This window comes from Hypoxylon trugodes, assembly GCF_022578975.1.
Source record: "Hypoxylon trugodes strain CBS 135444 unplaced genomic scaffold F4822scaffold_9, whole genome shotgun sequence".
In the NCBI taxonomy this organism is placed as follows: domain Eukaryota; kingdom Fungi; phylum Ascomycota; class Sordariomycetes; order Xylariales; family Hypoxylaceae; genus Hypoxylon; species Hypoxylon trugodes.
Window position 1 is genome coordinate 692,848 of NW_026250024.1, and position 25,446 is coordinate 718,293.

General features: G+C 47.0%; 10 protein-coding genes across 10 annotated transcripts; 4 read left to right on the forward strand and 6 right to left on the reverse strand.

Annotated features, from left to right (window-relative positions):
• Positions 1-24: 24 nt before the first annotated feature.
• On the reverse strand, positions 25-1,760 carry F4822DRAFT_366608 (uncharacterized protein). The gene is made up of 5 exons (XM_051456194.1): positions 1,565-1,760; positions 1,291-1,489; positions 1,086-1,208; positions 524-977; positions 25-467 (listed from the first exon to the last, which is right to left on the reverse strand). Exons 2-5 carry the CDS (start codon positions 1,471-1,473, stop codon positions 112-114), a joined length of 1,116 nt encoding a protein of 371 aa, XP_051310323.1. The 5' UTR covers positions 1,474-1,489; positions 1,565-1,760; the 3' UTR covers positions 25-111.
• Positions 1,761-3,494: 1,734 nt separating this feature from the next.
• On the forward strand, positions 3,495-4,394 carry F4822DRAFT_433094 (uncharacterized protein; the record flags this gene model as incomplete). The annotated part of the gene is made up of 1 exon (XM_051461778.1): positions 3,495-4,394. The coding sequence occupies one exon, from the start codon at positions 3,495-3,497 to the stop codon at positions 4,392-4,394; it is 900 nt and encodes a 299-aa protein (XP_051310324.1).
• A 178-nt stretch (positions 4,395-4,572) lies between these two features.
• Positions 4,573-5,078, reverse strand: F4822DRAFT_433095 (uncharacterized protein; the record flags this gene model as incomplete). The annotated part of the gene is made up of 2 exons (XM_051461779.1): positions 4,573-4,925; positions 4,985-5,078. 2 exons carry the CDS (start codon positions 5,076-5,078, stop codon positions 4,573-4,575), a joined length of 447 nt encoding a protein of 148 aa, XP_051310325.1.
• Positions 5,079-7,543: 2,465 nt separating this feature from the next.
• F4822DRAFT_433096 (S-adenosyl-L-methionine-dependent methyltransferase) lies at positions 7,544-8,962 on the reverse strand (the record flags this gene model as incomplete). Its single annotated transcript, XM_051461780.1, has 3 exons — positions 7,544-8,049; positions 8,123-8,666; positions 8,729-8,962. 3 exons carry the CDS (start codon positions 8,960-8,962, stop codon positions 7,544-7,546), a joined length of 1,284 nt encoding a protein of 427 aa, XP_051310326.1.
• A 2,379-nt stretch (positions 8,963-11,341) lies between these two features.
• F4822DRAFT_415557 (uncharacterized protein) lies at positions 11,342-12,797 on the forward strand. The gene is made up of 3 exons (XM_051459238.1): positions 11,342-11,490; positions 11,552-11,959; positions 12,035-12,797. Exons 1-3 carry the CDS (start codon positions 11,419-11,421, stop codon positions 12,575-12,577), a joined length of 1,023 nt encoding a protein of 340 aa, XP_051310327.1. The 5' UTR covers positions 11,342-11,418; the 3' UTR covers positions 12,578-12,797.
• Positions 12,798-12,965: 168 nt separating this feature from the next.
• Positions 12,966-14,748, forward strand: F4822DRAFT_366734 (uncharacterized protein). Its single transcript, XM_051456196.1, has 2 exons — positions 12,966-13,762; positions 13,828-14,748. The coding sequence occupies exons 1-2, from the start codon at positions 13,040-13,042 to the stop codon at positions 14,464-14,466; spliced, it is 1,362 nt and encodes a 453-aa protein (XP_051310328.1). The 5' UTR covers positions 12,966-13,039; the 3' UTR covers positions 14,467-14,748.
• On the reverse strand, positions 14,533-16,322 carry F4822DRAFT_366726 (alpha/beta-hydrolase). Its single transcript, XM_051456195.1, has 5 exons — positions 16,188-16,322; positions 15,762-16,119; positions 15,513-15,704; positions 14,832-15,398; positions 14,533-14,735 (listed from the first exon to the last, which is right to left on the reverse strand). The coding sequence occupies exons 2-5, from the start codon at positions 16,102-16,104 to the stop codon at positions 14,599-14,601; spliced, it is 1,239 nt and encodes a 412-aa protein (XP_051310329.1). The 5' UTR covers positions 16,105-16,119; positions 16,188-16,322; the 3' UTR covers positions 14,533-14,598.
• Positions 16,323-16,596: 274 nt separating this feature from the next.
• Positions 16,597-19,895, reverse strand: F4822DRAFT_415561 (MIF4G-domain-containing protein). Its single transcript, XM_051459239.1, has one exon. The coding sequence runs from the start codon at positions 19,731-19,733 to the stop codon at positions 17,133-17,135; it is 2,601 nt and encodes an 866-aa protein (XP_051310330.1). The 5' UTR covers positions 19,734-19,895; the 3' UTR covers positions 16,597-17,132.
• A 41-nt stretch (positions 19,896-19,936) lies between these two features.
• F4822DRAFT_366768 (dolichol phosphate-mannose biosynthesis regulatory protein) lies at positions 19,937-21,007 on the forward strand. Its single transcript, XM_051456197.1, has 3 exons — positions 19,937-20,277; positions 20,365-20,445; positions 20,529-21,007. Exons 1-3 carry the CDS (start codon positions 20,275-20,277, stop codon positions 20,715-20,717), a joined length of 273 nt encoding a protein of 90 aa, XP_051310331.1. The 5' UTR covers positions 19,937-20,274; the 3' UTR covers positions 20,718-21,007.
• Positions 20,976-24,840, reverse strand: F4822DRAFT_445931 (uncharacterized protein; the record flags this gene model as incomplete). The annotated part of the gene is made up of 2 exons (XM_051463449.1): positions 20,976-24,526; positions 24,656-24,840. The coding sequence occupies 2 exons, from the start codon at positions 24,838-24,840 to the stop codon at positions 21,298-21,300; spliced, it is 3,414 nt and encodes a 1,137-aa protein (XP_051310332.1). The 3' UTR covers positions 20,976-21,297.
• Positions 24,841-25,446: the final 606 nt, after the last annotated feature.

Here is a 25,446-nt window from a genome sequence, read left to right on the forward strand (position 1 = left end):
TCTTCGAGCGCGACCCAATCATTATATTACAAGAGAAGACTGGCGACGAGTAGCCAGTACTGAAGTCGGTACCTAGTCTTAAAATTCATTCCACTCGTAGGTATTGGTACCTCAATATGGTTTGGAAGAGGTGGCTTTCGGTCGGATCGTATGCAACTCATTTTGGCTACCGAATTCGGCATCAGGTAATCTTTCAAAAGAACCTTCTTCATAGCTAGTAATCGTCTCTGTTCCACTTCTCGCAGTACGGAGGAAGCTTCGGGAACGACCGGATGGACCTGACCCACCAATCGTCACAATGCTGCGCCGATTACCCTTGTTCTGACTGCTGCGGTCTAGCTTTGAGCTGGAGATGCCGAATGCTCGGCCAAGCATGGGAATGAGGGGTCTTAAGGGAGGGATGGATGCGGATACCATACCTACGGCCGGTTCGACGATAGACCAAATATTCAGCCTGTTTATCTCCACTGGTAGCGCTATCAGCTTTTATTGCACCCACTAGCGAAGATACAGTTAAACTCACCGGGATCAGTCCCATCTACCCGCCCTGACACTATGTCGACACTAGCCTTTAATTTGATGACGCTGAAGATGATCACAAGGCCGCCAAGTAAGAATATAACAGCGATTCCAATCTTGTCACCTATTTTTATTCGTAAATGGTAAACTTCGTACATAGGAAGGCCGAGGAAGGCGACGCCCGTGACTATGTTGAAGACGGTGTTCCATAGAAAGATGATCCACCTATCGATGCATTTCCCTGGAAGGCTGGTTATAACCCACGCCTTTTGAATAGGAATGCACTGTAAGATAAAAAGAAGTGTGCTAGATATAAACCAGGCCTCGGTGATGACCCCGAGAACGGCGACACCACTCTTTACTACTCGGGTAGGGAAGATGCGGTAATACATGATTAGGGCACTGAGTTTAATGGTGGTGATGAGGGAAATGTAAACGATTTCACCTATCCACTTGCCCTTGAGGAGTTTAGTTAGTCTGGTGTCCAAAATTGAGCACGAATTTATTCGACTTAGGATGCGAAGCAGAGAGAAAACTGTCAAGAGGTAGAAGAGGGGAAGACATACATATAATCCTCTCTGAAAGATTTGTCCGTTAGGGTCCATGGACATAACCGTTTCTAGATGTCTACCGAAGCCGCCATACAAGATACAGTAGGTGGCGATCGCGAAGATAGCCCAGGCCAGAGGCTGTCATACAGGGAGGGAAGTCAGCTCAACACCTGCGCTCATATTGATTGAAGGAAATGTAGGAGGTAGGTAAGCGGCGTACCAAGGCAATGGCCATAAACCAGTCCTCCCAACCTAATCGGATCTTAAGATACATACGGACCCAGAATCTTAAAGCGACGACAACTGTAGTTAGGACAAGAACTGCCGATAAGGCGCGAATCGTCATCGGACTTTCATTGTATGCAAGGTAGTCCGCAGTCTGGCGGTTACTCAATTGCGCCATCGATACCTGCTGGAACCTGAAAACTTTTATCGTCAGAATCGGAGACAGGACAGTTTTGTTACAACAATGACTATTTCTGGCGATAAATTACCTTTGAAATCTTTTGAAAAAAGCACCATTCCCTATTTGTTAGAAAGGAGTTCGGTCGGGATGACTAGAACCTATATACATGCGCGTCCCTGTAAATAGAAAAGCATTTTGGTAGTAACGGTTCATGATAATGGTCTTTGGAGGCGGCACAGTAAAGATTAAAGACCATAATGACACGCTGGAGGATGGAGGGTACATGTTACAGAATAGTCCTATATCTCATAGAAGGCTATTTGTGTGACCTGAGATGGTATGGACAAATCCAAGGCCGCCGACACTCAGGTAGAAATGTTTCAAGAATCCATCCTTGAACACATACGAAGTTGAGATAGCCTATTCTTACGTACGCTGCTAGTACGACGGAGGCCGCTTCCACCTTCTCGGGATCGTGATATGCAGCGGGTAGGAAATTACGTGGTATTTAAGTTACACAAACCAACCAGGAGGTCGAGGCATGGGGGGGTATCGATCAGCAATACCGGCAATGCATCTGATGGTTTCCAGCTGGACGTTGTGATTGTCGATTGGCCATCAACAACGGGGGTCGGCCCTTTGCCGAACATACCCGTGCTGAACCATTGCCTGCTTACCTGTTGTGTCACACACCATAAATGACTTTTTAAACGAATCGCATGTTCAGGCCAGATGTAGTAGGTGATTATAATTTCAAACGAAGTACTTTGCGTATTTTCTTCTATTTTATACCGGGCGGCTGTTAATGTTGTTAATTGTTAAGTTTCTGTTGTCAGGCTATCAGGTTATGGTTAAAATTATACTTCAGTCTAGAGAAAAAAGCTTCCCGAAGCCTTACCTAGAATGACTTAGAGCCCCTATCCGAGACAGCGGTAACTCTGTGCGGGATGCGCCGAATCTAACTTAAATTAACTAGTCTGTACTACCTATGTACCTGTAGGGTTAACCGAGCTCAGTCAGACGGATAGGTACACCAATCTTTACTTCATTGAACAATGTTGTACTACCTTCAGTCACTATAGGATTTGCTTTTTCAACAATATAAAAGGCTGGGAGTGTGTATCACAAATGCTACCAAAAGGGTTGCGGGGTCAGGTTTCGTTTGTCTTCCTCTCGCTATTTGCTACACGCCCTAACAACTCTGAGATGAGGGTATAGCAAAGCAGGTATCTTATAGCGCATCTTGCAGCCTTGTCACACTGGAGAGTCTCTCCCGTTACTTTTACTATCCTTTGATAGCTCTTCATGGAAGAACAACCTCCATGGCGGGGTAGTGTTAGTCTGGATCCTTACCCCTCAGCGGTGGGCTTCATGTCTGGCTATACATTGATAACCGCCCCCTGGGGGTTGCGAACCCCTCCAAACGTCATGAAGATTCGTATGCTGCTGCCGAGGCTCTGAGTGATGAAGAGCGATTGGACTCGCTCAACCAAGTTTATATTCCGCGTCCACTCGTATTGCGCTTAGGGCCCACGAGTTCTCAGCGGGGTTAGATCATGCATGACTACTAATAATAGGGAAGAGGGAGGGTTTAAAGGGAGTTTGATGTTAATGTCTTGGGATGAGTACCTAGGTAAAGTGAATGACTATGGATTAGATGTAACCTAAAATGGTCTGAAAATCATTAACGCCGGCGTAGGTGATGGCGCCTTGATTTTGCTGGTTGCCATGAGAGCGTACTTTAGCCGAGGGCCGGAATTTGGAAAGACCACCAATACTCACAGCATGAGAGAGCATCCAACCTTCAATTCTACCGGAAGCAATACGAGGAGCCAAGAAAATATATTATCTCCATAGTCTTCCGTGGTCTCGACCTTCTAGGGGCCTAGGGTTGCTTCTAAGACCATTGCTGGAGAAACAAATTAATTCAATGGATTTCTACGAAAACTTCCTCTTCGTAATAATTTCGCCTGTTCCGCTCACCCAGTCGTCGATAAATCAATGCGTCGACTTGAAAAATGAATTGTTACGCATTAATGAGAGCCCTTCTACTTGGGCTATTTTTTCAGTATGTTTGCGCGGCCCCAATTGCGGACTCCTCTAGCATAAGAGCTATATACCTATTCAAAGATGTGTTGAAATCAAACACCACAGCCATAAAGACGTCCGGCTTCAACACACTCGTGATCTTCGGCGTCGGTATCCTCGAAAATGGCGACATTATGTACTACTCGAACACACCGGGAAGCAAAGACACTCTTATTGCATCCAACGGTGGATACGTCGGTGGTGACGCACTCGCCGAAAAAGTTAGCGGGTTTAAGAAAGGCGATGAGACGGGGATCAACCGGGTCGAGATTTCGATGAACTCGCAACATGTTCTCGATCTCATGCGCACCCCTGGTCCCGGCGCGACGACACCTCTTTACCGTAACTTTGCAGCGCTCAAAGCGGCATGGAGTCTCGATGCTGTTAACAACGATGACGAATCTATTTACGATGCTTCTAGCACTGTTGCTTTTGCCAAGATGCTTGGAGAGGCGGGGTACAAATACACCATCGCGCCTTATACCAACACGCGCCACTGGGCTTCCGTCACGACACAGGCAAACAGTGGCCTTAAAGAGCCGGATCTGCTGCTGGATAGAGTGTACCTACAGTGCTATGATGGTGGGGCTGGAAATGATCCTGGAAGCTGGCAGAGTACGCTTGGCATGAAGGTCGTACCACTTATATGGGTAACGAACGACTCGAAACCATCACAAGGCACGACTGCTTCTCAAGCTCGTTCTAGATTTTCCAGTTGGAATTCTCGAAGCACGATTGCTGGAGGGGGATATTGGAATGATTACGATATCGAGAAGATGGGATTGTCGTATACTGCGTATGGAGACGTTTTGAAAAGTATTTTTCCGTAAAAGCTTAGTGGGATACAATGAAATCCAGTACCTTATGACCAGAATATTGAAAAGAGGGGATTATAATGAAAAGGCTATATTCAATGCGTGATATTGAAGGCGAGCGGATAGTTCCCTTGATACTTAGGTACCTAGCCCGTCAAATATTGATTTGAATGGGGGTGGCGTTGAGTGTTGTTCAATAGTAAAGGATATCTTCGTTGTTATCACCATCTTCACTCCACTTGAAAAATGCCCTTTTAACATTGTCCGCCCCTTTTTCTGCGTAACCTGGGCCTGGTTGTGCTGGCGGTTTCACAGCTGGGTCTCCTGCAATCCACGCTACAGGGACTTTGCCTGTTCCGCGATACAGGCGATTGAGCTCTTGTACATCAGCTGGAGCAAATGCTCGCCCGAAGATGACAGCGCGCGGTGGCCTGCTATAGTCATGGGTGCCGATATGGTTAGAACTGGGTGTCTTGGGCCCGCGACCAGCAAGAAGGTCGCCGAGATGAGCCTTCGCATCTTCGTATGAGTTGATAAAATGGATAACTATCATTGTTTGGTCAACACCATTACTCGCAACAAGGAGGAATCTCAAGAATACGAACCTTCGATCTCGGGTAGAATGAGTGACGTAACTTTCTCCCCGACCTCTAGAGTCTTGCCGCATAAGACGACGGGGGTCGACGTTATGGTAGCCATGAGTATCTGCTAGCTTGTTAAGGTATCCTTATTCTTTGGTTCGTCGTGATCGCCTCACATATCTTCATCGTATTTTTCTTGCAATATATACCAAAATATTCTTGGCTGACTGACAAATCTTACCCATTATTACCCCACTGATGCTCTTCGAAGCTTATAAATCGTAGTTGGACTAGTCTTCACTAGTTCGAGTTGAGTAGGAAATAGAACAAGCTCGTAACATTCGTAAAATGCTACTGTCATAAAATCCGCAACACAGCAGGAAAGGGGTAACAGCTACTACGGATGTAACTAAGCCCGGCGCCGAAGTACCGGTCGGTTATGGCCTTCACAATAATAACAGCTCAGAATAGTACGTCTCGTCCAATAGTCATGCCATGCTCAGAAATGAGTTGACTCAGGGCCCCGAAAAATCCCCTTCTAGCATTTAATCATCGGATCTATTGTAATTAACCCACCTTGGAAAAGCCTATTCGTATCTGAAAATGCTGTAGGTACCTAGGTAGGTAGGCGACCTCACCTTTTCTCATGAATTTTAAACCACCTTTAGGAATATAGACCCATATAGAACGCCTTCGGATTGGATCGAGAAGGGGTGTGTTCGGACTTAAGACGGCGTTCTATTTGCATTAAATCCGAAGTATGAAGACGAAGGCGCGAAACAAGGATGTCCGGTCGCATTTTGTAATTTGTTAATTCCTTCCAATAAGCCTTCAGATATTCAATCGTATCGCAAATTTCCTGAGCGTATATACGAACACATATTTCCTAAGATTCGCCATCGACTACTATCATCAGAGCAATGACATGAGAGAGAAATTAGCATCTAGCGACACAGGTCGCCGTCAAGTGAGCCTAATTAATCCCAAGACCTAGGTCTGTAGTGTGGGTTCGAGGTAGTTTATTCAATCGGCCAGGACTACGATCGTTTTCGTCATTCGAACGGTCAACGCGGATAGAATTGTCGACATTCTAGGCTTTAATGCCTTAGGGGAAGATACTCGACCGAAGATTCAGGATACAGATTCGATATCTACAATCAGTTAACGCGCCATTCTGCCAATTCTTTCGTAAATGCACTCACCCCCTGTCAATAAGGACTCCAGCCCTATTTCTCCCAGGCAATCGTTGAAATTCTAAATTCGTCGGCGATGCCCTACTTATTAGGACCTTTATGATGTCGGCGCTGTGGACCTACGAGGTCGGCATCGCTAATTCTCGTGAAAGGCTATTATACCGCTGAGAATTGTATACTTAGGTATTTTGGTTTTTAATAGGATTCAGCAACGACTAATGCTGACACTGGAGCGGTGAGAACTGGCACGACTCTTCAGGTCACACAACAGATCAGAGCACGGACGCAGGTGTAAGCGATGTGGCTGAAAGACGCCATCCCCGCACTAGATATTGTGAATCTTCACATCATTCTTCAACCATAGCTTCTAGATATAGTTGTGAGCCCAACTTCTTGTTTCGCCTCCCGCTAGAGCTTCGGGAGGAAATATATTTCCAGCTTCTCCGTATCGACGAAACCGTCAATGACACCTCTTTCATACGATCCACCCTTTCGTCGCCAACCTTACTGGATGGTGTTTCTTGGCAGAGAACTGGTATTCTTTGCGTTTCCAAACAAATCAGCGAGGAAGCTCTGAACATATTATATGGACGTAACGTTTTCGTTATTGTTCTCCACCACTACGCCTTCAGCCTCGGCAAAATCGGGGTTCTCAATATATAACGTATCCGCTCCATAGGAATCATCGTAGAAACCAGTGCAGTGGAGTACTTGGGACCGGTGAAATTTGATTCTCGTCTATGGGATCCCCTCCTTGCCAATCTCACCCAACTTTCTATAATTGTGGGGGAACCAAAAGGAAGGGTGGACTCCCACTGTGATGATTTCGTCCCCTGGCTAGAACCGATTTTACAATACCTCGCCGAGAAAATTACGAAGACAACCGCGGTCGGGATCGATCACGACAATCAAAGAGACACCAGCGACCTCGTACGTGAATGTTTCGGCTCTGGCTATGAGAAAATACGAACAAGGATTGGAGATAAGCTTTTTGGAAGGCAGACGCCCTTTAGCGAATCTTGATTGCTTTCTCAAATCTATGTACATCTGAGATGTTGGTGATAGTTTAGGCTTTGCGATGTTAATGAAGACTCTGCCTGGACCGGTTTAACTGGCTACGTATGTTCGAATTGTAATTTACTTGCGGTGTTGCTTACTGATATTCGCCTAGCCATATCTAGGTCAGGATTGGGCAAATACGAATAAGAGTCTAAAGCCTCTCACTGCCAAGGATTGATATCATGTCGGGCCAATCTTATTAACCATTAATCTATAGATGTTGAATCATTAGTACATACCCCCGCCTCTCTTCCGCGCTTACTTGCCGTCCGCCGTTGAGGCGGATTATAATACAAACATCACTAAGTTAGCTTTACGAGCAATGAACCACCTAAGAATCTCCTTCCCAAACTGCCTCGAAGATGCAGCTTTTCTGATCACCAGGGAATTGATACTTGGCTTGATACTTCAACCTCTCATCCGCCTCCTGAAATAGAGCAGCGTACTCCTTGGCGGTCCTCTCCTTAGAGTTGAATGCACCCATCATCTGTAGATCCATTTGCCGTACTAACTTATCCTCAAGGAGCGACTCTCCTCGCTCAGCACCTGGCATGAGGAACTCCGAGACGAGAACTCGAGCACCCGGCTTTAAAGCCGGCACGAGCGCCCTTATGATGGACACGGCCTCAGTGCGGGGCCAGTTGTGGAACACTTTCCGAAACAAATATACATCTCCTCCATGTAATGGTTGTGGGGAGAAGAAATCGTGTTCTTGATAGCTTAGATTCGGAGGCAGATCGGGGTCGCTTTTTGCTGCCGAGATAGCTTTTGGGTGATCTTGTACCGTCACAGTGAATTCCGGGTAGGTGTGTGCCAAGACGCGGGAGATGTGGCCAGCTATTTGTCATGAGATAGTTAGCTACCTGAGTTTTGGGGATTAAAGGGGGTGTATGAGAAGGAATTCACAAACAGCCACCGCCAACATCGACAACTACAGCTTTCGGCCCGAGCTTCTCAACCCAGGGATATATCTCAATGTCAAGTTGCTGTGGTCTACCCGCTAATCCGTTATCGTTGCCCGATAGACCAGCCATACCACGATCGAATCTATCTTGGCGCTCGGCGTCTTTACTCAGCCATTGGAAGAACGTATCGTTCGTTCCGTAAGCCTCGTTTACAGCGCATTCGCTAAGCTTCTCACTTTGCGGCCACTTCTTGCACGCTGCCGGTATAGAAATCTCAGCATTTGCGCAATTGACCGTGACGAAAAGGAGAAAGGCGCAGAACTTAGGGTCGCGCACCATAGCGGCCGATATGGCTGTATGCGCGACAACACCAGGCGAAGGTTCACGGAAGATAAAGTTGGTTGTGGCGTAGCGAATGAATCGCGTCAATTTGTCTTCAGAAAGACTGCTCTTCAATGCTAGCTCGGCGATGGTCGCCGTCCCATCAAGTGGGATAAGCCCTGGAATATTAAATTCAAGAAGCGCGCCGAGTGAGGATATATCATGGTACTATGTTCCGTACCCACATATAAGTAAGGAGGTTTAGGCGAGAAGCTGTGAGGTAGACCTACGATAAACGCCATAAGGGATAACATTTTTGAAGGTCCCAACACGAGAGCCTCAAGTTCATAGGCGGCATCTAGGAGTTCCCGGCTAGCCTTCACATTGATAGCCTCGAAATTTGGTCCCTTTACCACATCATTTACGGTCGGAGATGCAAAACCTTGACTTTTGAGGCCAAGTGAAAGTTGCGCAGAGGTACGAGCAATCGTCTCGCTTAGTTGTTCTATCGTATGAGCCGCCATTGTTTCTCGAAGTTTCAAACACGATATTGTCGATTTTCTCTTTTCGAGCTCTACACCACCACAGAGAGCCCCCTAAATCGAGCCGTACATGTTCCACTTATATACACGCATTTTCCACGGACATAAGAATTCTACGGAACCAACACATTCATGATTCCGGTGCGGTAATTCTGAAAACCCTTTCAATTTCAATGGGGCCGATATGCACGTATCTATATGGCGGCAGCTGACTTCGGGATATGAATGAGTCGTATTTTATGAAGCTCACATATGCAGTGTCACAGAACTGCGCGACAAAGCCATTATCGCATATTTCAACTATCACGCGAAACTTCCAAGACGAAAATAGTGGAAGTTCTAGGCAATATTGGTTACATTCGCAACATCGCCATTAAATCGCCGATGGGTACTCAAGTATGTGCAATAATCTTTTGCTCGTCTTGTAGTACACTCCAGTTGATGAAAATATCCCTGAATCAAAGCACCTCGACACTCCGTTAACCCCCCGAAACTGAACCTACCCAGCTGCTCCAGACCCCGAAAATATCACATCCGGTAAGAACTATAGCCAATATCCAGAGCATGCGTATATTCTTAAACGCCCCTTTGTCGATTCATTTCGCTTGGCGTATATGTCAGATATTCTTAATACCTTCGGTAGAGAAATCATCGGGCCAAGACGATGAGAGCTTATACATACCGGAGTAATGACCCCAATTTAATAAGGCGTATATCACTGGGTACTTACCTAGGTAGATATCCGCGGGGCCCGTAGTGATCGCACAAAGTTACTCCAAATGATAACCACTGTCACCAAGAACGCAAGGCTGCACTACAGTTACAAGGCAATATATTGCACTATAGGTAGGGTATAAAATACAATACTGGCATTTCCGCTTCGACCCCTCTTATTTATTGATAATTGAGGCCTCTATCCGCGACTTGACCACGTCAGTCTGCCATGTTACGTATGGGGTTTAATGTAACCCTTACTGTTCCAACAACCACATCTCGGCTCACGCCTTTGGGGAATACCCGTATGAGTAATGCATTACCTCTTGAATTGAACCCAACATGAAACTCGGCGATTTAGAAGCTTTTCTCTCAAGCCTACGGATATCCGAAGATATTGGCCGCTAGTTGAACTGAAGCAACTTTTAACCATATGATCAGAATTTTGGATCACATTATGAAACGCATACAGTCCAATTATGCCCGTTAAGACGCCACACATGGAGTTCCGTGTTATCTTCACAAATTATTACCCCATCAACCCCCTTTCTCGTCTCTTAACCCAATCTCATCCTTTGAGGAACTTCCGTAGCACCGACTGTGGAAGCCTCAGTCGAGTAAGCCGGGGGTAGCCTCGTATATTCCATAAAATCCTCTATTGGCAAAACTGCTACGAGGAATAAACCCACCAATCCGATTACGAGTCTATGTATTATTAGGTGGCATAGCGCAGCCGCGCGAACCTTTCCGGTAGAAATACAGTGAATGATACCCTGATCGCCACTAGAAGGTGTCAAACTGAGCAGGTCTCTGCGACTAGAGCACACGCAAGACTAGCATTGTTTGGAAGCATCATGCTTAGCATGATATGGAGGGAATTCGTTTCACTCAAAGGGGGCTGAAGGTGCGAATAGTCCTTCGCAGAAATACACCCGGTAAGTTAGAATATGACGTCTTATAACCCATGGTGACTGAGTTCTGGTTATGATGTTACACAACAGACGTAATCTTACTGCATTGCGCCTCCAGGTAGTAGTCATACCTTAATCTAAGAACTAGAGGCTATATAAATATCGAGATGCTTAGATTTAGGTAAGAAAGACACATTTTCTAAACTTCATTCTCTGGGTTGAAAGGTGTAAGAAAAGGGTGATAAGAGGAATCACTTATGATAATGCTGACAAGAAACTTGACTGCTGGGAAGAATAGAAGTTAAGTACCTAGATAACACCGAAAGGCATGCCATACCTGGGGAGATGGGTTTATGATATTGGAAAACATTCAGTCCCAGTAATCAACGCAAGATCCGCCGAGTTGGGGGTGCAATCTGTGTGCCGGTAGCCCAATTAACATGAACTCCTAAGTAAATTAGGCACAACACACGTTAGTGGCTTCAGCAAGTAAAAGCGTACTAGGTCTATTTATTTATGCTTTTAATAGAATTATTTGAATTATATATTATAGAATCCATCCTCAATCCTCGATTGCTTCCCAATTTAGTTATCTCCGGTTTTGTAAGTGCCAAGCCCGTCTGTGTTACCGGAGCCGGTCCGGGACCTATTAATACCGATAACTCCGATCCGATTCACGGGACACCAAACTCCGGAGGATGAACTCCTGATAAGTGTACAATATGAACATGTATATATCCAACGTGAGCGTTTTCATCGAGGCGATAGTCTCACAGGGACACGTTTCTTTCTCATCTTTGAATCATAACTACGATGACTACGAGATATGCCAAGGATCAGCCACACGGCTTCACTAACCGTATCGAGAGGGTGGCTATTGTCGGGGTAAATCAAGCCTCTGACGCAATTCTAATCTATTGAAACAGTTGTGGCTGATTAATAATAGGCCGGCGGTCAGATAGGAAAGGTCCTAGCCGAACATCTCCTAAAGAACGAAAAGCATGTCGTGACGGTTATTACACGACCTAGCAGCACAAATAAGTTACCTGAGGGCCTTCAAGTCTCTCGAGTTGATTACACTGGCGAAGATGACACGGCGTTGGTCGAAGTGCTTCGGGGTCAGCAAGTCTTGATCATCTCCATGTCCGTTCATGCGCCGCGGGACAGTGTCAGCAAGCTCGTACACGCAGCCGCTAAAGCTGCCGTGCCATACGTTATGCCCAATTGGTTCGGCCACGATGCCAACAACGACGCCCTTTGCAACGATAGTATTCTAAGCTTGATCCGCGACAATAGTCTCTCCGAGATCAAGAGCCTCGGAGTTAGTTCGTATTTGTTACTCGTGTGTAACCTTGTATGTGAAAATATTTCTGCTTTAGACTCCTGCATCCTTACTCAAATATGCACCGACTAACATCTTTCTTCAAAGTGGTACGAATTCAGCCTAGGCGGGGGCCCAGATCGATTCGGTTTCGACTTCAACAAGCGTACCTTCGTCGAATTCGGCGACGGAAATATATCGATCAACACGACAACTTGGTCACAGTGCGGGCGCGCCGTGGCAAGCCTCCTAAGCTTAAAAGAACTCCCCGAAGACGAAACAGACCAGTCGCCGACGTTGTCCCAGTTCCGAAACAACTGCATTTACATATCAAGCTTCCGCCTCACGCAGCGTGATATGTTTAAGAGCGTGAAACGTACAACAAACACCACAGATGCTGATTGGACCATTACTCGCGAGTCGGCCGAGCAGCGGTGGAGAGAGGGTCGTGAGGCTGTCAAACAAGGAGACTGGAAGCCCTTTGTTAAGGTTCTATATAGTCGCATATTTTTCCCTAACGGCGGTGGGGATTATCAGTCTAAGCGGGGTCTCGATAATACAATTCTTAACTTGCCTGTGGAGGATTTAGATGAAGCCACAGCGATTGGTATCCAAATGGGGATGAGTGGCGATGTGCCCTTCTCACATTGAGAGAAGAGTCATACCGTATTTCGGGTTTCTACTATCTAGACATGTCGTTGCCATTTATAAGTACCTAGGTATGTACCCGTTTTTACATGTCGTTATGACTGGTACAGTGTTATTTGTACTATCCATAACCTATTAAGGAGTAGTACTCGAGTTTCCGCAACACATCAAAAATGAAGCCAAAAAATTGTGATGATGTTCAAAATAAACTGCTGTCAACCAACTTCTTATCCCTTGAGTATCTAGAAAGGCATCACGTAATTCCGAAAACGGGGATCGATGTGGTTAGTCACACGGCACCTATTACTCACGCATAGGTGCCTAATCTTTATAATTCTTCCCAACATTCATATTCAGTACAGATTTCAAGAAAACTTGCCTTAAGTTTACTGACCGGTCCTTCAACTTCATTGATGGACCTCGCCATAGAAGTCTTTGTTAGATATTCGATCAGTTTCATTCTCCATGCAGTTCTTAAAGCGGATACGCTGGTGGCGCCGGGAGTTGAGGCAGACCCGTCTGGGTAAGAATTCTGAAGGAAATCTTATCATCATCTACCCCAAACCACCCGGATCGGTTACCCCGCCTCCTTATATCTTGAAGCTACCAGACGAAATTCTCTACAACATATTCGAAAACCTCACTGACGTAATATCATGGCGAACATGGAGGCCGACCAATATTTCATCAAAGGTTCTTCTAGATCTAACAGCTGTCTTACTCGTCTGTCGCCGTTTCAACCAAATAGCCGACCCCTTACTATACCAATCGGCTGCGTTCGATATAATGCCTCGTTGGAATTTTTCTATTCGCCATTTCAAATACTACCGCTGCATGAAACTACATTCAAGCCGTGCCAAAAGCTGCCAATACCTTTGGTTGTATGTCCATCGTAAGCAGATTGGTCTTACTTCGAAGGATATGTACATGCTTGAGATCTCGGACAGCTTGATAAGTTCACTTTCGAACGTACGTACCCTAAATATAGACGGGTCGATCACTAGAAAGGAAGAATGGGATATTCCTTCGCGAGTCACTGAGTATATGCTGCGGTTGGAGAATTTGACACTGAAACGTGGAAAATGGTCCGAAATTTTCGAATTTATCGAGGGATCCGATCTCCCAATTTTAAAGAGGTTGATAATTGTTGGCTATCGCGACCAAAGCGGGAAAACTATGGTTAGAAAGGTACCTAGGTAGTTTGTGGAATGATTTATGCCATCCATCAAACGGTTGCTAACAAACAATTATAGGATAAAATTGGCAAAGCACCAATTACTGAATTATACGTACTGGAATTCCTCGGCGGCCGCGAATGTCTAAAGAATCTATTAAGATGGCCTCGGGCGCTCGAAACCTTTGAGTTCCAGTTGATGGATTCCTGGGTTCAGGGGGATACCATGCTATTTGAGACACTTTGGGAGATGTTACTTTCCCACATAGAGTCAATTCGCCATATTCACATACATTGGCTGGATATGATACATCCGGAGTCTAGTGTCTTCCACGCGCACACGTTCACTAATTTGGTGTATCTTGAATTACACCTCGACAACATTCGTTGGGAATTAGATATCGCAGTCGAGGCATTATTCGGCGGGTCACTGCGCACTTTGGTGTTGAATTGCTTGTATCCAAGATACCGTAGTACATCCCTACTCAACCCTAAGTGGATTGATTGGCTGGGGGAATTTGTTAGGGAAGTGGGTATACTAACGGCAGGCTCGAGAAGAGAAATCGTCTTGAAGAATACGGGGAGAAAATGGAGTCCTTTTCTACCTAAAAGGATGATGAGGCATAACGGATCCCTTAGAAACGGCCTCCGGCATATTGGCTATATTGCGGAGGCAGTAGATGTAAAATATTCGTATGAAGTGGGGGTTGTTGACTGATGTTCCCCATGCCCATTAAGCAACTCCCTTTCTAGCTACATTGTTCGATATAATCAGTTAAAGGGTCGATATGGTGGCCAACTTGGCGGATGTCAGATGAAGCTGACACAATTCCTTGAAATATCAACTAACTCAAAGAGCCAATTTCGCCCCAATCCCACTCTTCTTCCCGAACATCTTCCTGACATCACTAACAAGCAATTCTGGCTTCTCAAATGCGGCGAAATGACCTCCTTCCTCATGTCGCTTCTCGTATACTACTGGTCCCACTACATCATCTGAGGTTAGCAATGATTCCCAAGTCAAAAAGGACCCCCACCAAGCGCCTTACAGAAGGATCCATATAAGACGATTAGGTCACTTACAGGTTCTCCCCCACGAACTTGGCAGCACAACTACATCCTTAGGAAAATACGAAATTCCCAACGGAACCCCTCCATTCCATCTAACAGCCTCTCCCATGTCGGCACCACTCGCACCACGATGCGTCTCTTCATAATAAATCCTACTACTCGCATCCGCCCCAGCCACGCTAAACGCATACACACTAACCCAAGTCAAGACTTCCTCATCAGTCCATGGATAGTCATCCGTCCAATCGCGCAGCTTCTCATACACCCAAGCTAGTAGCGCGACTGGGCTATCAGCTAACCCGAAGCCCAGCGTGTGCGGCTTACTCCCTTGGATCCGCGCGTACCCCTGGCCCTCGCCGCGAAACGACGCCGTGCGTGCAAGTCCCGCCTTCTCATGCGCTGAGTACCATCCCAGCGCGTACTGGAGACATAAACCCGGCGCTTTCAGCACGCTCGGGGGTTGCGCGAGGATGAAATTTACATGCGATCCGAGTACGTGTGCTGGGTACCGCGACCCTATGATTCGGGTGATAGGGAACCCCCAATCGCCGCCTTGTGTCGCGTAGCGTTCGTAGCCCACTATGATGATCGGAGTTAGTGATATTTCTTGGAAGAAATAACACCCAACATCATACGATGGGGAAATTCCGACCACGAATACCGGGTCAAAAAAAGATTATTGATTTTACGTACGTCGTAACATCAGTTTATGGCACACCTCCGCATACTGCGGTGTCGCAAACCCGGGCTTTGAAGTCCCCTGCGAGAACCCGAAATTCGGCAACGACGGTGCGACGACATGGAACGCCGGTTCCTCGTCCTTATCCTCACCACCTGCCGTTAAAAGCGGAAGGATTTTAGATACCTCCAGAAAACTTCCGGGCCCTTTTATACATCGTCAAATTCGGGTTAACCAGGGGGCGGTGAGGGGTAAAAACTCACACCCATGAACAAACAACAACGGAATAGCATCCGCCCTCTCGCTACGCTTATGCACGAAATGAATCTTTAAATCATATTCGTGCCCGGTAACACCGATCTTTGTAGTAAATTGGGGTAGTGTATCGTTAAGTTCGGCTTCGACGCGACGCCAATCGAAGTCCTTCTCCCAAGTCCGGGTGAGCCGTTTTATGTCGTCGAGAGGCGTGCCATAAGCCCAGTTATTTGTAAAATCCGTCTCTTTGGGAAATGTTGTCTGTGCGAGCTTTGTCTTAAGCAACTCGAGCTTGTCGTCCGATACCGCAATTCGGTATGGCTCAATCGCTTCTGTGGTGGAATTACTCATGGTCGCTTATCGGTTCTGCAGATATTATTTACTAGAGTGTTAAGTGTAAAGACGGTATATAAAAGATATATGTGCAAACGGACGTGCGGATAGCCGGGCTGTGAAGTTGCGGACCAGGGATCTGCGCGCCAAGCAGAACGCAAAGATATGTGCCAAAGTAGGTAGAAGATGGCTCGTTCTCTTTGGATCTGCCGCCGTGCTACCGACTATGTCGATTTTAATTATGTCATTACTATCGTATTCGTAACACATTCAGCAGGAGGGCAGAAGACACCCGAGTTTATATACGCCGTGTATGTAGTATAGATATAGGCACCCAAATATCCAGAGAAGATGACGTCGATGTTAACGTAGGCGAATTTTATCACCTAAACAAAGTATTTTGCAATATTTGAATCCTTAACAGGGATTTTAAGGTGGTATTTTCCCCTGATCTTAGCGCTATAACTGAAGAAACCCTCGCAAGGTATTACTATTAGAAGACTAGTATTCCTTCATTTTATACTATTGGTAGATATTATACGAATTCTAATGAGCCGCTATGTTACAATTATCCCATGATATGCGAATGTAACCGAAGCGATAGCACCTAAACATTACTCGATTGAAATGCGTTCAAAATGCCATATTTTGATTTTTGATGGTATAATCTATCTTCTGCTTGCTTGCTCGCCGCTGTGCCAATTTCAGTCTGGTTGGTATATTGTACAACTAAGCCTGGCAAATTAATGCATTGCTAAAACACCAAAACAGATGCAAGCCGTAGGAAACCATAGGCATAATACTAAAAACATGGGTTGGAGTTATTGGCCATTTTAACCCCTTATCCTATTCTCATTACACCTCTACCTTTACCTCACCTCCTCCTTGATCCCAAGGGACGCTCTTAAAATTGGCGAATAAAGCGGATACGGACTGGATGAACTGCATTTGATCCCCCTTTCCGTAGGTAGCTCTTGCGTCTCCAACGAGTTGCAGCTCCCAAAACGAGTCCTTCGTTTGACTTTCTGCCTTGACTTTCTAGGCTTCTAACCTCTATCCCTACTATCTCGTCTAGCGCGAGGCGGTGGTGATCGCGACCTTGATCTGCTTGGACTGTAACTATATCGTCTTCTCTTCACATCGACAGGAGTAGGCGATCGACTATCCTCATATCTAGGCCTCTTTCGGGGTGCGCTACTAACGGAACTTGTGTTTCTTCGTCTTCTTATAGGTGATGGTGACCTTCCTGAGGGGCGACCTCGTTTTGGGGGCGGAGATCGGGATCGGGAGTAACTTGAACCCCGACGCGGTCGGCGGGGAGGACTAACGGAATATGAATTCCGTCTTGCCGGTGCTTTGCGTGGCGGCGGGCTACGGCTCAATGAATGTTTCACTGCAGCTTTTCGTGGTGGGGGGCTGCGGCTTCTTGATGGTGTGTATGAACGAGATCGTGTGGAACCACGGTCTCTACTGAACGAACGAGGTCTGCCACGACCTTGTTTCGGTGGGGTTACTGATCTGTAGCGAGAATAGCTAGAATCCCGACGGCCACGTGGCGGTGGGCTACGAGAATCCGAAAATCTCTTATTGGTTCGTCCTGGGGACGGGCTTCGGGAAGATGAGTACGAACGAGACCGTGAACGACTTCGGCTATACGATGGTGATCTGCCTCGTCGTGGTGGCGTTCGTGATAGCGAACGGCCTCTATCAAGAGCTCTTCGTGGTGGTGTTCGTGACCTAGATCCAGATCGAGATGAATAGGATGAACCAGTGTATGAGGAATAACTAGAAACTGAATCGGAATCGGAATCTTCATCGGCGGGAGGTGCAGGAAGAGCTGGCTTTGGCATATTTGCAAGGTATTCTCTCATCTCCTCCGTTAGAGCACCCATACCAATACTCGTAAAGTAATTGATCGAGAATCGTACATTACGTGCATTGTCGCGGGGAAAGAGACCAGTAAAGCTATCCTGTAGAGCTTCATCTCGCGTCCGCGCTTGCAATTTCTTCATGCCAAGCTCTTCAGAAATTTCCTGGAATAGAATCTTGATGAAGATTCGACTCGCCGATGTTGTCTCCTCTTCGTTTAGGTGAATAACGGACAAGGCGTGCCAGCCGATGGCGTCCGAACCGAATAAGTGTCCAAAAAACCTCGCAATATTTCGCAATCGATTCGTCTCGTATCGATGAATTGTTTCGTAGTATTTCTCGAAGCTCTGAGTAAAAAGATCGCACCATAGACGATTGATCTTCGCGAATCTCTCTCCAATCAAGCCGAAGAATTTAGAATAAGTCTTCTCTTGACTGCAGCATTCCACCACCATAGACGGTAACTCGGGTTCTTGGCCAGCTGGTAGATTGACCTTCATAAGCTTGTGAACACATTCCTCGGGGTCCATGCTGCTCATAATCGTGAGATAAATCGTCTTGCGGAGATTCACCAAATCGGTATTAGACTGGTCCTTAATTTCCATCGCCTTCTGTTCCTCATCCTCTTCTTCAGAACTCTCATCTTCATCATCGTCGCCTTCTTCGTCATCGCTTCCCTCTCCCAGAATCTCAGCTCGTAATCTCTTATAAGCCGCTTCATTATCCTCCCATTCCGGATCAAATTTGAAGATATTAAGTCCGTCCTGTACGTCAAGCTCGGCGCTGAGTTCGACTCGGTGTGTGATTTGATCTTCTTCCTCAATCAAGTCCAATTCCTCTTTGATAGCCGGATTATCCTTGAACTTGTCCTTTCGCACCTGGAATAGGACCTCGATCATAAATTGCACGCGCTTATCAATATCGGCCTCGTGTAGGATATTCCTGAATTGGTCGAAGACAATGTTTGCGATAGCAGGGCTCATCTCCTCCAGATGCTGACCCACTTCCTTCGTTAAACCGACTGCAATTTCCACGCTATCATCCGTCGGTTTTTGCAGTAGAAGGATCAACATCTGAGCAGCCAGCATCTCATGAACGACCTGCTGGTTGACCAAATGCGCAATAAACATAGTCGAAGACAAGCAAACCGCCTTGTCATTCCGCTTAAACGCCTTCCTGAACTGCATGACCAATCTCTTAACCAGCAGCTCGCCGACCTGGGGCAGTTTCGTATTGACAATCGCCGCCATCGCCGCTAGCACGGGCGTGAACGGCAAACTGGCAGCCTGCGCTTTCATAATACTCCTGCAGAACAGACCCCTTCCCCTAACCAAGTTCTCCTGGAACAGTTCCGGGACGATGTGTTTGATATTCGAGACATTGACCTTGTTGATCAGACCATTGATACTTTTCTTCAACGCCTCCCAAGCCATGCGCTGGTATTCTTTGCTCGTCTTATCCGTGATCTGAGCCTGTAGCGCGCGCAGACGCGCCGGCGGAATGTACGTGCCTCCCGATCGCATATTTAATAGCTTCTCGTACTCGGCTTTCGCGGCTGCCTGCTTCTCTTCCTCGGTTGGCATTTTGGGGGGCGTGCGCTGACGAGGTGGCGAGCGTTGGCGTGGAGGGGGAGAACGACGGCCGCGATCGCGTGCAGGTCGATATTTATCGCCGCCATCTCGAGGTCGACCGCGATCATTGTCGCGACGTGGAGATCGAGGGATAGGAACTTGGTTTGGCGACCGCTCGCCTAGGTGGCGCGTCTCGACTTCCGCCATGGTCGGTTGACCACCACGGTCGATTAACTCTTATCTATCAATTTTGTAGAGTTTTCTAATTCGGAATATCATCCACAGGTTTTATTAGATTCCTCGTTGTTGATAGAACTCCCCAATAGAAAAAAAGAAATGGTCTTTGACGATGGAAAAAGATGAATTAGGCAAGGCGAAAGACTGAACGTGACGAAAGTTTCAACGAGGCTGGCCAAGCTTTTTAATAAGTAGGTCTTGTACAACAAATCATGATTGGTTCTTTTATGCATGTACCCACGTATCATAGTGCAGCTAAGTAACTCAAGCCACGACCAATGAGTCGCCAGCCACAATCCACTTCCAATGGTCGGCGGTTCCTGAACTAAATTCTTAATTCGTGTCGCGCCTCGTCCGACGGGAGATTTTCTAGCCAGGTCATCCACCTCGCCGACACCTATACCAATCCACGAAGACGAACCGACGAAGTAATACAACCCGAATTAACAGTTCATTCACCACATTCCTTTCTAAACCAATAACATATCTAATCACTACTCCATAATCAACCATGGTACGTAGCGCAACCCCACTCATTCTCACTTTCTCTGCGCACCGAATGTCTATGTATGACGGTTACTAACCTTCAACCACCTCACAGCTCGGCACGCTCGTCGGCCTCGCCATGCTCGTGGCTGCCTCCGTCGTATTCATCTACTACTCGCTGTGGACGTTGGCAATGGTACAAACCCCTTTTTCTACCTCTCCCCATTCCCCCCTTTCCCTGTGCCTAATACCATGAACCAATTCTCTAACACTATATAGCCATTCGTCGACTCCGACCACCCACTCCACAACTTCTTCCCACCACGAGTCTGGGCCATCCGCATACCCGTGATCCTAATCCTCCTCGGTTCCGCTGTCGTGGGCTCCTTCCTCAGCGTCGTCATGATCCGTAGTAACCGAAAGAAGGCCGCCAAGGCTAAGGCTGCTGCTGCTAAGAAGAAGGCGTAAAAGAGGTACTGAAACTTTATACTATGATCACCCAATTTACACAATATTAGGAACTGTGGAAACGTGTACCGTGTACGTCATGTGAGACTAGGAATCGGAGTGGGAGGAGGCTCAGTGATTAAGAGGAGCTATACTGTAAGATATCGCTCTGAATCGGATACCCGATTTACTACGAAAACCACGATAAAGCAATGCCAAAAATGATCATATATCTCAAGCAGTCTACGTTTAGAGCGAAAAGAAATGTGAAAATGCCGAGGCGACTTGATGGTATCTAATTGAGTTGTGTTCAACTCTCTAATTGACGAGACTATGCATCTCATATGTGTCTCGGTAATGCAACATGACTTATGCAATAACTCCGATCCCAAGCCATTCCGTCCTATCCCATCCAAATCCCAAACCAAGGGTTAAGCGAGGGTTCGACAATATTGTCTTTCCGTAAGGTGGCTTAAGCTATATTTAGCAGCCTTATTACGGAAGTGTGTGCGCAGTCTGAACTTCCATCCAACTCCGTGTTGAACCAAGACGCCTCGTTGCTAGCATCCCAAAATCAACTCCTCGCAAATTGGTAGTTAACTCAAACTCTCTGGTCCGCAAAATCGAGCACCTCACAATCATCCTCGAAGAATCCGTCTTCGTCAGCTTCTGGCGACCTATTCCCCCCTCTCCGACGTCGGGTTGTGACTACGATTTGTTCGTCATTCTCACCAACCTGCAAGACTCGTTCCATAGCCGACGCAGGCAAAGCTCGGTGATCATCAACGCTACTAACAATATCTTCGTCAATCAAGTTCGCCAATCCCGTATTTACCATAACTCCATTGATCGCCTGTCCGAAAGCCCAAGGTTCATCTGATGAAGCCTTAGCTTGGTGACGCTCGCTGTATGTAGGCTGATCCCCCAACGTTGAAGCGCCGAGAAGACGTGATACGGAATGTACAAGATCCTTAGTGGATTCATCGTCGTATATGTATAAACCCACCCGTCTATCGGTGTGAAATGGCTGATAAGGCGCACTAGATTCTATTTCGGCTTGCGGAATGGAAGCCTCTGGACTATAGTCAGAGTCAATAGGTTGTTCTCGAGGATTGAAAATCAATGTGGTGCCTCCCGAATGATCCTGGTTAATCGCCTCAAGATCTTCGATAGGGTCGATGATCTGCTTGATAAACGGCGCAATCAGATCGTCAGGTAAATTCTTCAGCTTGAAATCCCTGTACCGATTGTTGCGATGAGAGCGTAATCTATCCTTTCCAGTTGCTGGCTTCCTGCTTTTATCAGGGAATGTCCTAACCAAACCGTCCCCTAAAACGAAAAGAGTATGGTATTTCTTTCCGGTGAGCCATGTTGCACAGAATGGGCCTGGCAACATGTTTCCAGGTGGTAAACTGACGCGGTTCTCGCCTGTGTGACGAAGGTGGTTGATAGCAGTCCCTGCATTACCTAGAGAATGGCTAATTCCTGCAGCAAGTACCTTGCCTCCATAACTAGCATGATCCATAATAGTAGGAGTCGTCTGTGAGTTCGAGCTGCTTCGTCGCTGGCGAGAGGTCAAAGTACGGGTTACATCGTAAGCGGAGCTAAGCGCGTTTGACGCCATCGAAACCGCCGACTGAGCATTTTCGGAGCTTTTGGGTGATCCATCCTCGACCCTGACCCGGCGACGGGGAGGTGGCCAGGCATACGCACTTGGTGGCATATCTAGCAAGTGAACGGTGCCCCTCTCGGTCACCATTGCGACTCGTTCACCATTCGGCCTCGCCCATGAAACATCCACTATTCGAGCAACAGTCATCCTCGAAAATTGTGCAACCTGCCTTACTCGGGTTGCGTGTCCGTTGTTTGGCTGCGAATTCTGTAGCGCCGAAGATTTCGTGTATTGAATACGCATCAAATCCCACACTGTCTGCACATCTCCTTTGCTGCTGGCGGTAAAGAGTGATAAGCCAGTCGGGGAGAAAGATAGAAAACTGCAGCCTAGTGGCGCTTTGAAGGTAGTGACGTGATGAATAGTACTCGAGTTTGATAAGCCGTGCAGGTCCAAGATTGACACAAGACCTGGTTCCTTCGTCACGGGTTGGCCAGGAATTCCATACGTGGGAGGGAATTGAGAGCCATCCGACCTTCCCGGATATGCCCCATTCCAGGGCGGAGAGCCCATTTGATGTGGGCGAGATTGTGTTTGCTGGCCTGGCTTAGACCAGTAATTCTTCCAGATCTGAGCTGACTGTTTCGTAACCCATCGAGCTCCTTGTAGGAAATCCTGAGTCGTTTCTCTCATAAAACGATTCATCATATGGTCGGGCATAGGCTGATCAACGTCTGAACTCTCGTTCGGCAAAATCGGAGGAGCGAGTGTTGATAAACCGGGTGCTTTGCCTTCCAGCGGCACCGGGATGAATGGATTCAATGACTTCTGATGCGATGACGCCGGAGGGCAATACGCCAACCATCTACCACTGAGAGACACAATAGGCATCTGTGGGCGCTTGCCGGTTGGAAGTGGGCTCGAGCTCCTTTCTTTTTCAACGTTCGAGTCGCCATTTAGGCTCGTCCACAACTTTCCGACACAATAGAACTGATGTCCGGCGGCGTCTTGGTCAAGGTCTACCTGTCGGTAAATCCAACACTCACCCGTAAGTCCGGAAGAGACTACAATACTCCCTGCGTCCGCACGGATCTGAAAAGCACCGGCTGGTGGAGGACTTCGGAAGATCGGATTCGTGACAAGAGTCTTAATAGGAGTTTTTGGTGCCTGCAAAAGCACATCAACTAGCTTATTCGTCGCCAAGGAGTACACCTCTACAGTGGTTTGATAAGCATCGATGATTGGGAGAGCTTTTCCGACGTTGACTTGCCGCTGGTTACTATCGGATTGGGGCGTACGAATGCCGTCCAATCGGGGACTAGGTGATCCGTCGGAATGGGGATCAACGGCTATCTCGGGCCCACTTTGGGGTACCACCGGGCCGTGGATGACGAGGGCAATTAAAGGGAAGATGCCATATGGATCAGGTGCACCATTCCATGGTAGAATTTTTGCATCGTATACACCACCTCGTAGCCCTTTCAAGCTAGCAAGTGGCTCTACTGCATGTTTTCCAACGCCGTAAATGTCGATGCCGCCTTCATACCCCGCAAGCACAACGTTGTCACTACCTGAGGCCTGAGCTCCTTCTGGGCTCGGGAGTATGTCAAACCCAAAGTAGAAACCCCTCTCGCCAGGCTTCAAACCAGTTTTAGGATTCAGATCAAAATCGATATCTGGAGCTCCATAAAAGTGGGCTTGGGGTTGATGTGGTAGTGGCGGATGAGATCCAACGCGCGGGGCAGGAAATGGGGAATGCATTGAACTTCTTCGCACCCCCGGAGGTGACGATGCTTGAGAACGAATATCATTCGTGGGATAATGCGCGTCTAACTGAAAGCTTAGAGGTCGTCTGATACTGTTTGGAGGGGATGCAGAATAAGCGTTGTTATTAGCAAAGTGCTGACGCTGCGGATTCCAAGTGTATGGTATCGAACGTTGATCTTCGTAGGACGAAGGTTGAGTCGGTGGAGAGTCACCCATAATGCTTATCAAGTTTGAGGGTGAACCCGCTAAGGGTCCCATCAATCGCGCCCATTCATGAGCGCTCGGTGCTGTACTAGCAGATACCGACGTTGTAGAAACCGCATCTAACAATGGAGAGATCGCCACGTTACCGTTTGTAGGGATCGATGCGGGAGTTGCAGGCTTCAGATCAGGAGACTGGACCAGAGGAGAGTCCAAACGCAGAGACTCATCTTTGGCATTATTGCCATTACTAAGTAACAGTCAGCGTTGTTGACGCCATTTTCGAGTTGGACCGAAACCCAAGCAACCAGAAGCAAACGGACAACAAAACAAGCACTACTACAAAGATAATGAATAAATGATTCAGAAATGGACATACGTGAACTTAGCACCATGTCTGGTCACCGCCGCGACAACCCCGCCGCTATCTTTAACATTCTTATCCTTCTTCTTTGAACCTGGCGCATCACCTTCCGTAAGCTTTTTGTTCCGTTTATTACGAATCTTCCTCCCCACGGAGGAAGACGAGTTCGGGGAGGTATCGCGGGTGGACGAACCGGGCATAGGGTGGTGCTAGCAGATAGCTGGGGCAGTTTCCTGCTCGCCAGCGGAAGAGCTCAAAGATGAGCTCTATTCACAAGGCAGAGTTCGCAAACGAATTATATCGCGGGCAAGGTACGAAAGAGACGATAGAATATAGGAAGAGTCAGAATAGTTTTCTTATCGCAAATAAAGGTGATTGTCGGATTTGGGTATAGTATTAAGATCCGAGAAGTTGATTCGATGAAGGAGTCGGAAGGACAAAGCAACACAAGCGCGTTGTACGCGATCGACGCTGGGGAACGAGTCGAAGCTAGGGTTTAAGAGGGGGAAACACAAAGAACAGGCAAACGCAGGTAGCCGAACAAGAGTGAAAGACGGCTTATGGTATTAATTACAAGATGGTAATAGTAGTAGTAATAGGTATTTTCATAAAGAGTCGTCGATGAAGAGGGACAGGGACATATGACAGCACTGCTGTATAAGGTAGTTATTCACAAGAGGATATCGAAATCTATGAGAGAGAAGTTTGGTTTCCGCTTTGATTATCAAAAGAGAGAAAGGTCGAGAAGATGATGAACATAGTATAGAGAAGACTTGACTTGAGTTAACTTGACATGAGAGAAGAGT

Excerpts from the sequence above, each read along its gene's own strand:
- F4822DRAFT_366608 (XM_051456194.1), bottom strand. The coding sequence starts at position 1,473 with ATGGCGCAATTGAGTAACCGCCAGACTGCGGACTACCTTGCATACAAT. Across the intron at positions 978-1,085 it reads TCTTTCAGAGAGGATTATAT|GGCAAGTGGATAGGTGAAAT; the intron begins GTATGTCTTCCC and ends AAACTCCTCAAG. Across the intron at positions 468-523 it reads GGTAGATGGGACTGATCCCG|TGGAGATAAACAGGCTGAAT; the intron begins GTGAGTTTAACT and ends TAGCGCTACCAG.
- F4822DRAFT_366726 (XM_051456195.1), bottom strand. The coding sequence starts at position 16,104 with ATGAGTAATTCCACCACAGAAGCGATTGAGCCATACCGAATTGCGGTA. Across the intron at positions 15,705-15,761 it reads GTTGTTGTTTGTTCATGGGT|GGCCCGGAAGTTTTCTGGAG; the intron begins GTGAGTTTTTAC and ends GATGTATAAAAG. Across the intron at positions 14,736-14,831 it reads AAGTTCGTGGGGGAGAACCT|TGGGACCAGTAGTATACGAG; the intron begins GTAAGTGACCTA and ends CAGATGATGTAG.
- F4822DRAFT_415557 (XM_051459238.1), top strand. The coding sequence starts at position 11,419 with ATGACTACGAGATATGCCAAGGATCAGCCACACGGCTTCACTAACCGT. Across the intron at positions 11,491-11,551 it reads AGAGGGTGGCTATTGTCGGG|GCCGGCGGTCAGATAGGAAA; the intron begins GTAAATCAAGCC and ends GATTAATAATAG. Across the intron at positions 11,960-12,034 it reads TGTTACTCGTGTGTAACCTT|TGGTACGAATTCAGCCTAGG; the intron begins GTATGTGAAAAT and ends CTTTCTTCAAAG.
- F4822DRAFT_415561 (XM_051459239.1), bottom strand. The coding sequence starts at position 19,733 with ATGGCGGAAGTCGAGACGCGCCACCTAGGCGAGCGGTCGCCAAACCAA.
- F4822DRAFT_366768 (XM_051456197.1), top strand. Across the intron at positions 20,446-20,528 it reads CGCTGTGGACGTTGGCAATG|CCATTCGTCGACTCCGACCA; the intron begins GTACAAACCCCT and ends AACACTATATAG.
- F4822DRAFT_366734 (XM_051456196.1), top strand. The coding sequence starts at position 13,040 with ATGCAGTTCTTAAAGCGGATACGCTGGTGGCGCCGGGAGTTGAGGCAG. Across the intron at positions 13,763-13,827 it reads GGAAAACTATGGTTAGAAAG|GATAAAATTGGCAAAGCACC; the intron begins GTACCTAGGTAG and ends AAACAATTATAG.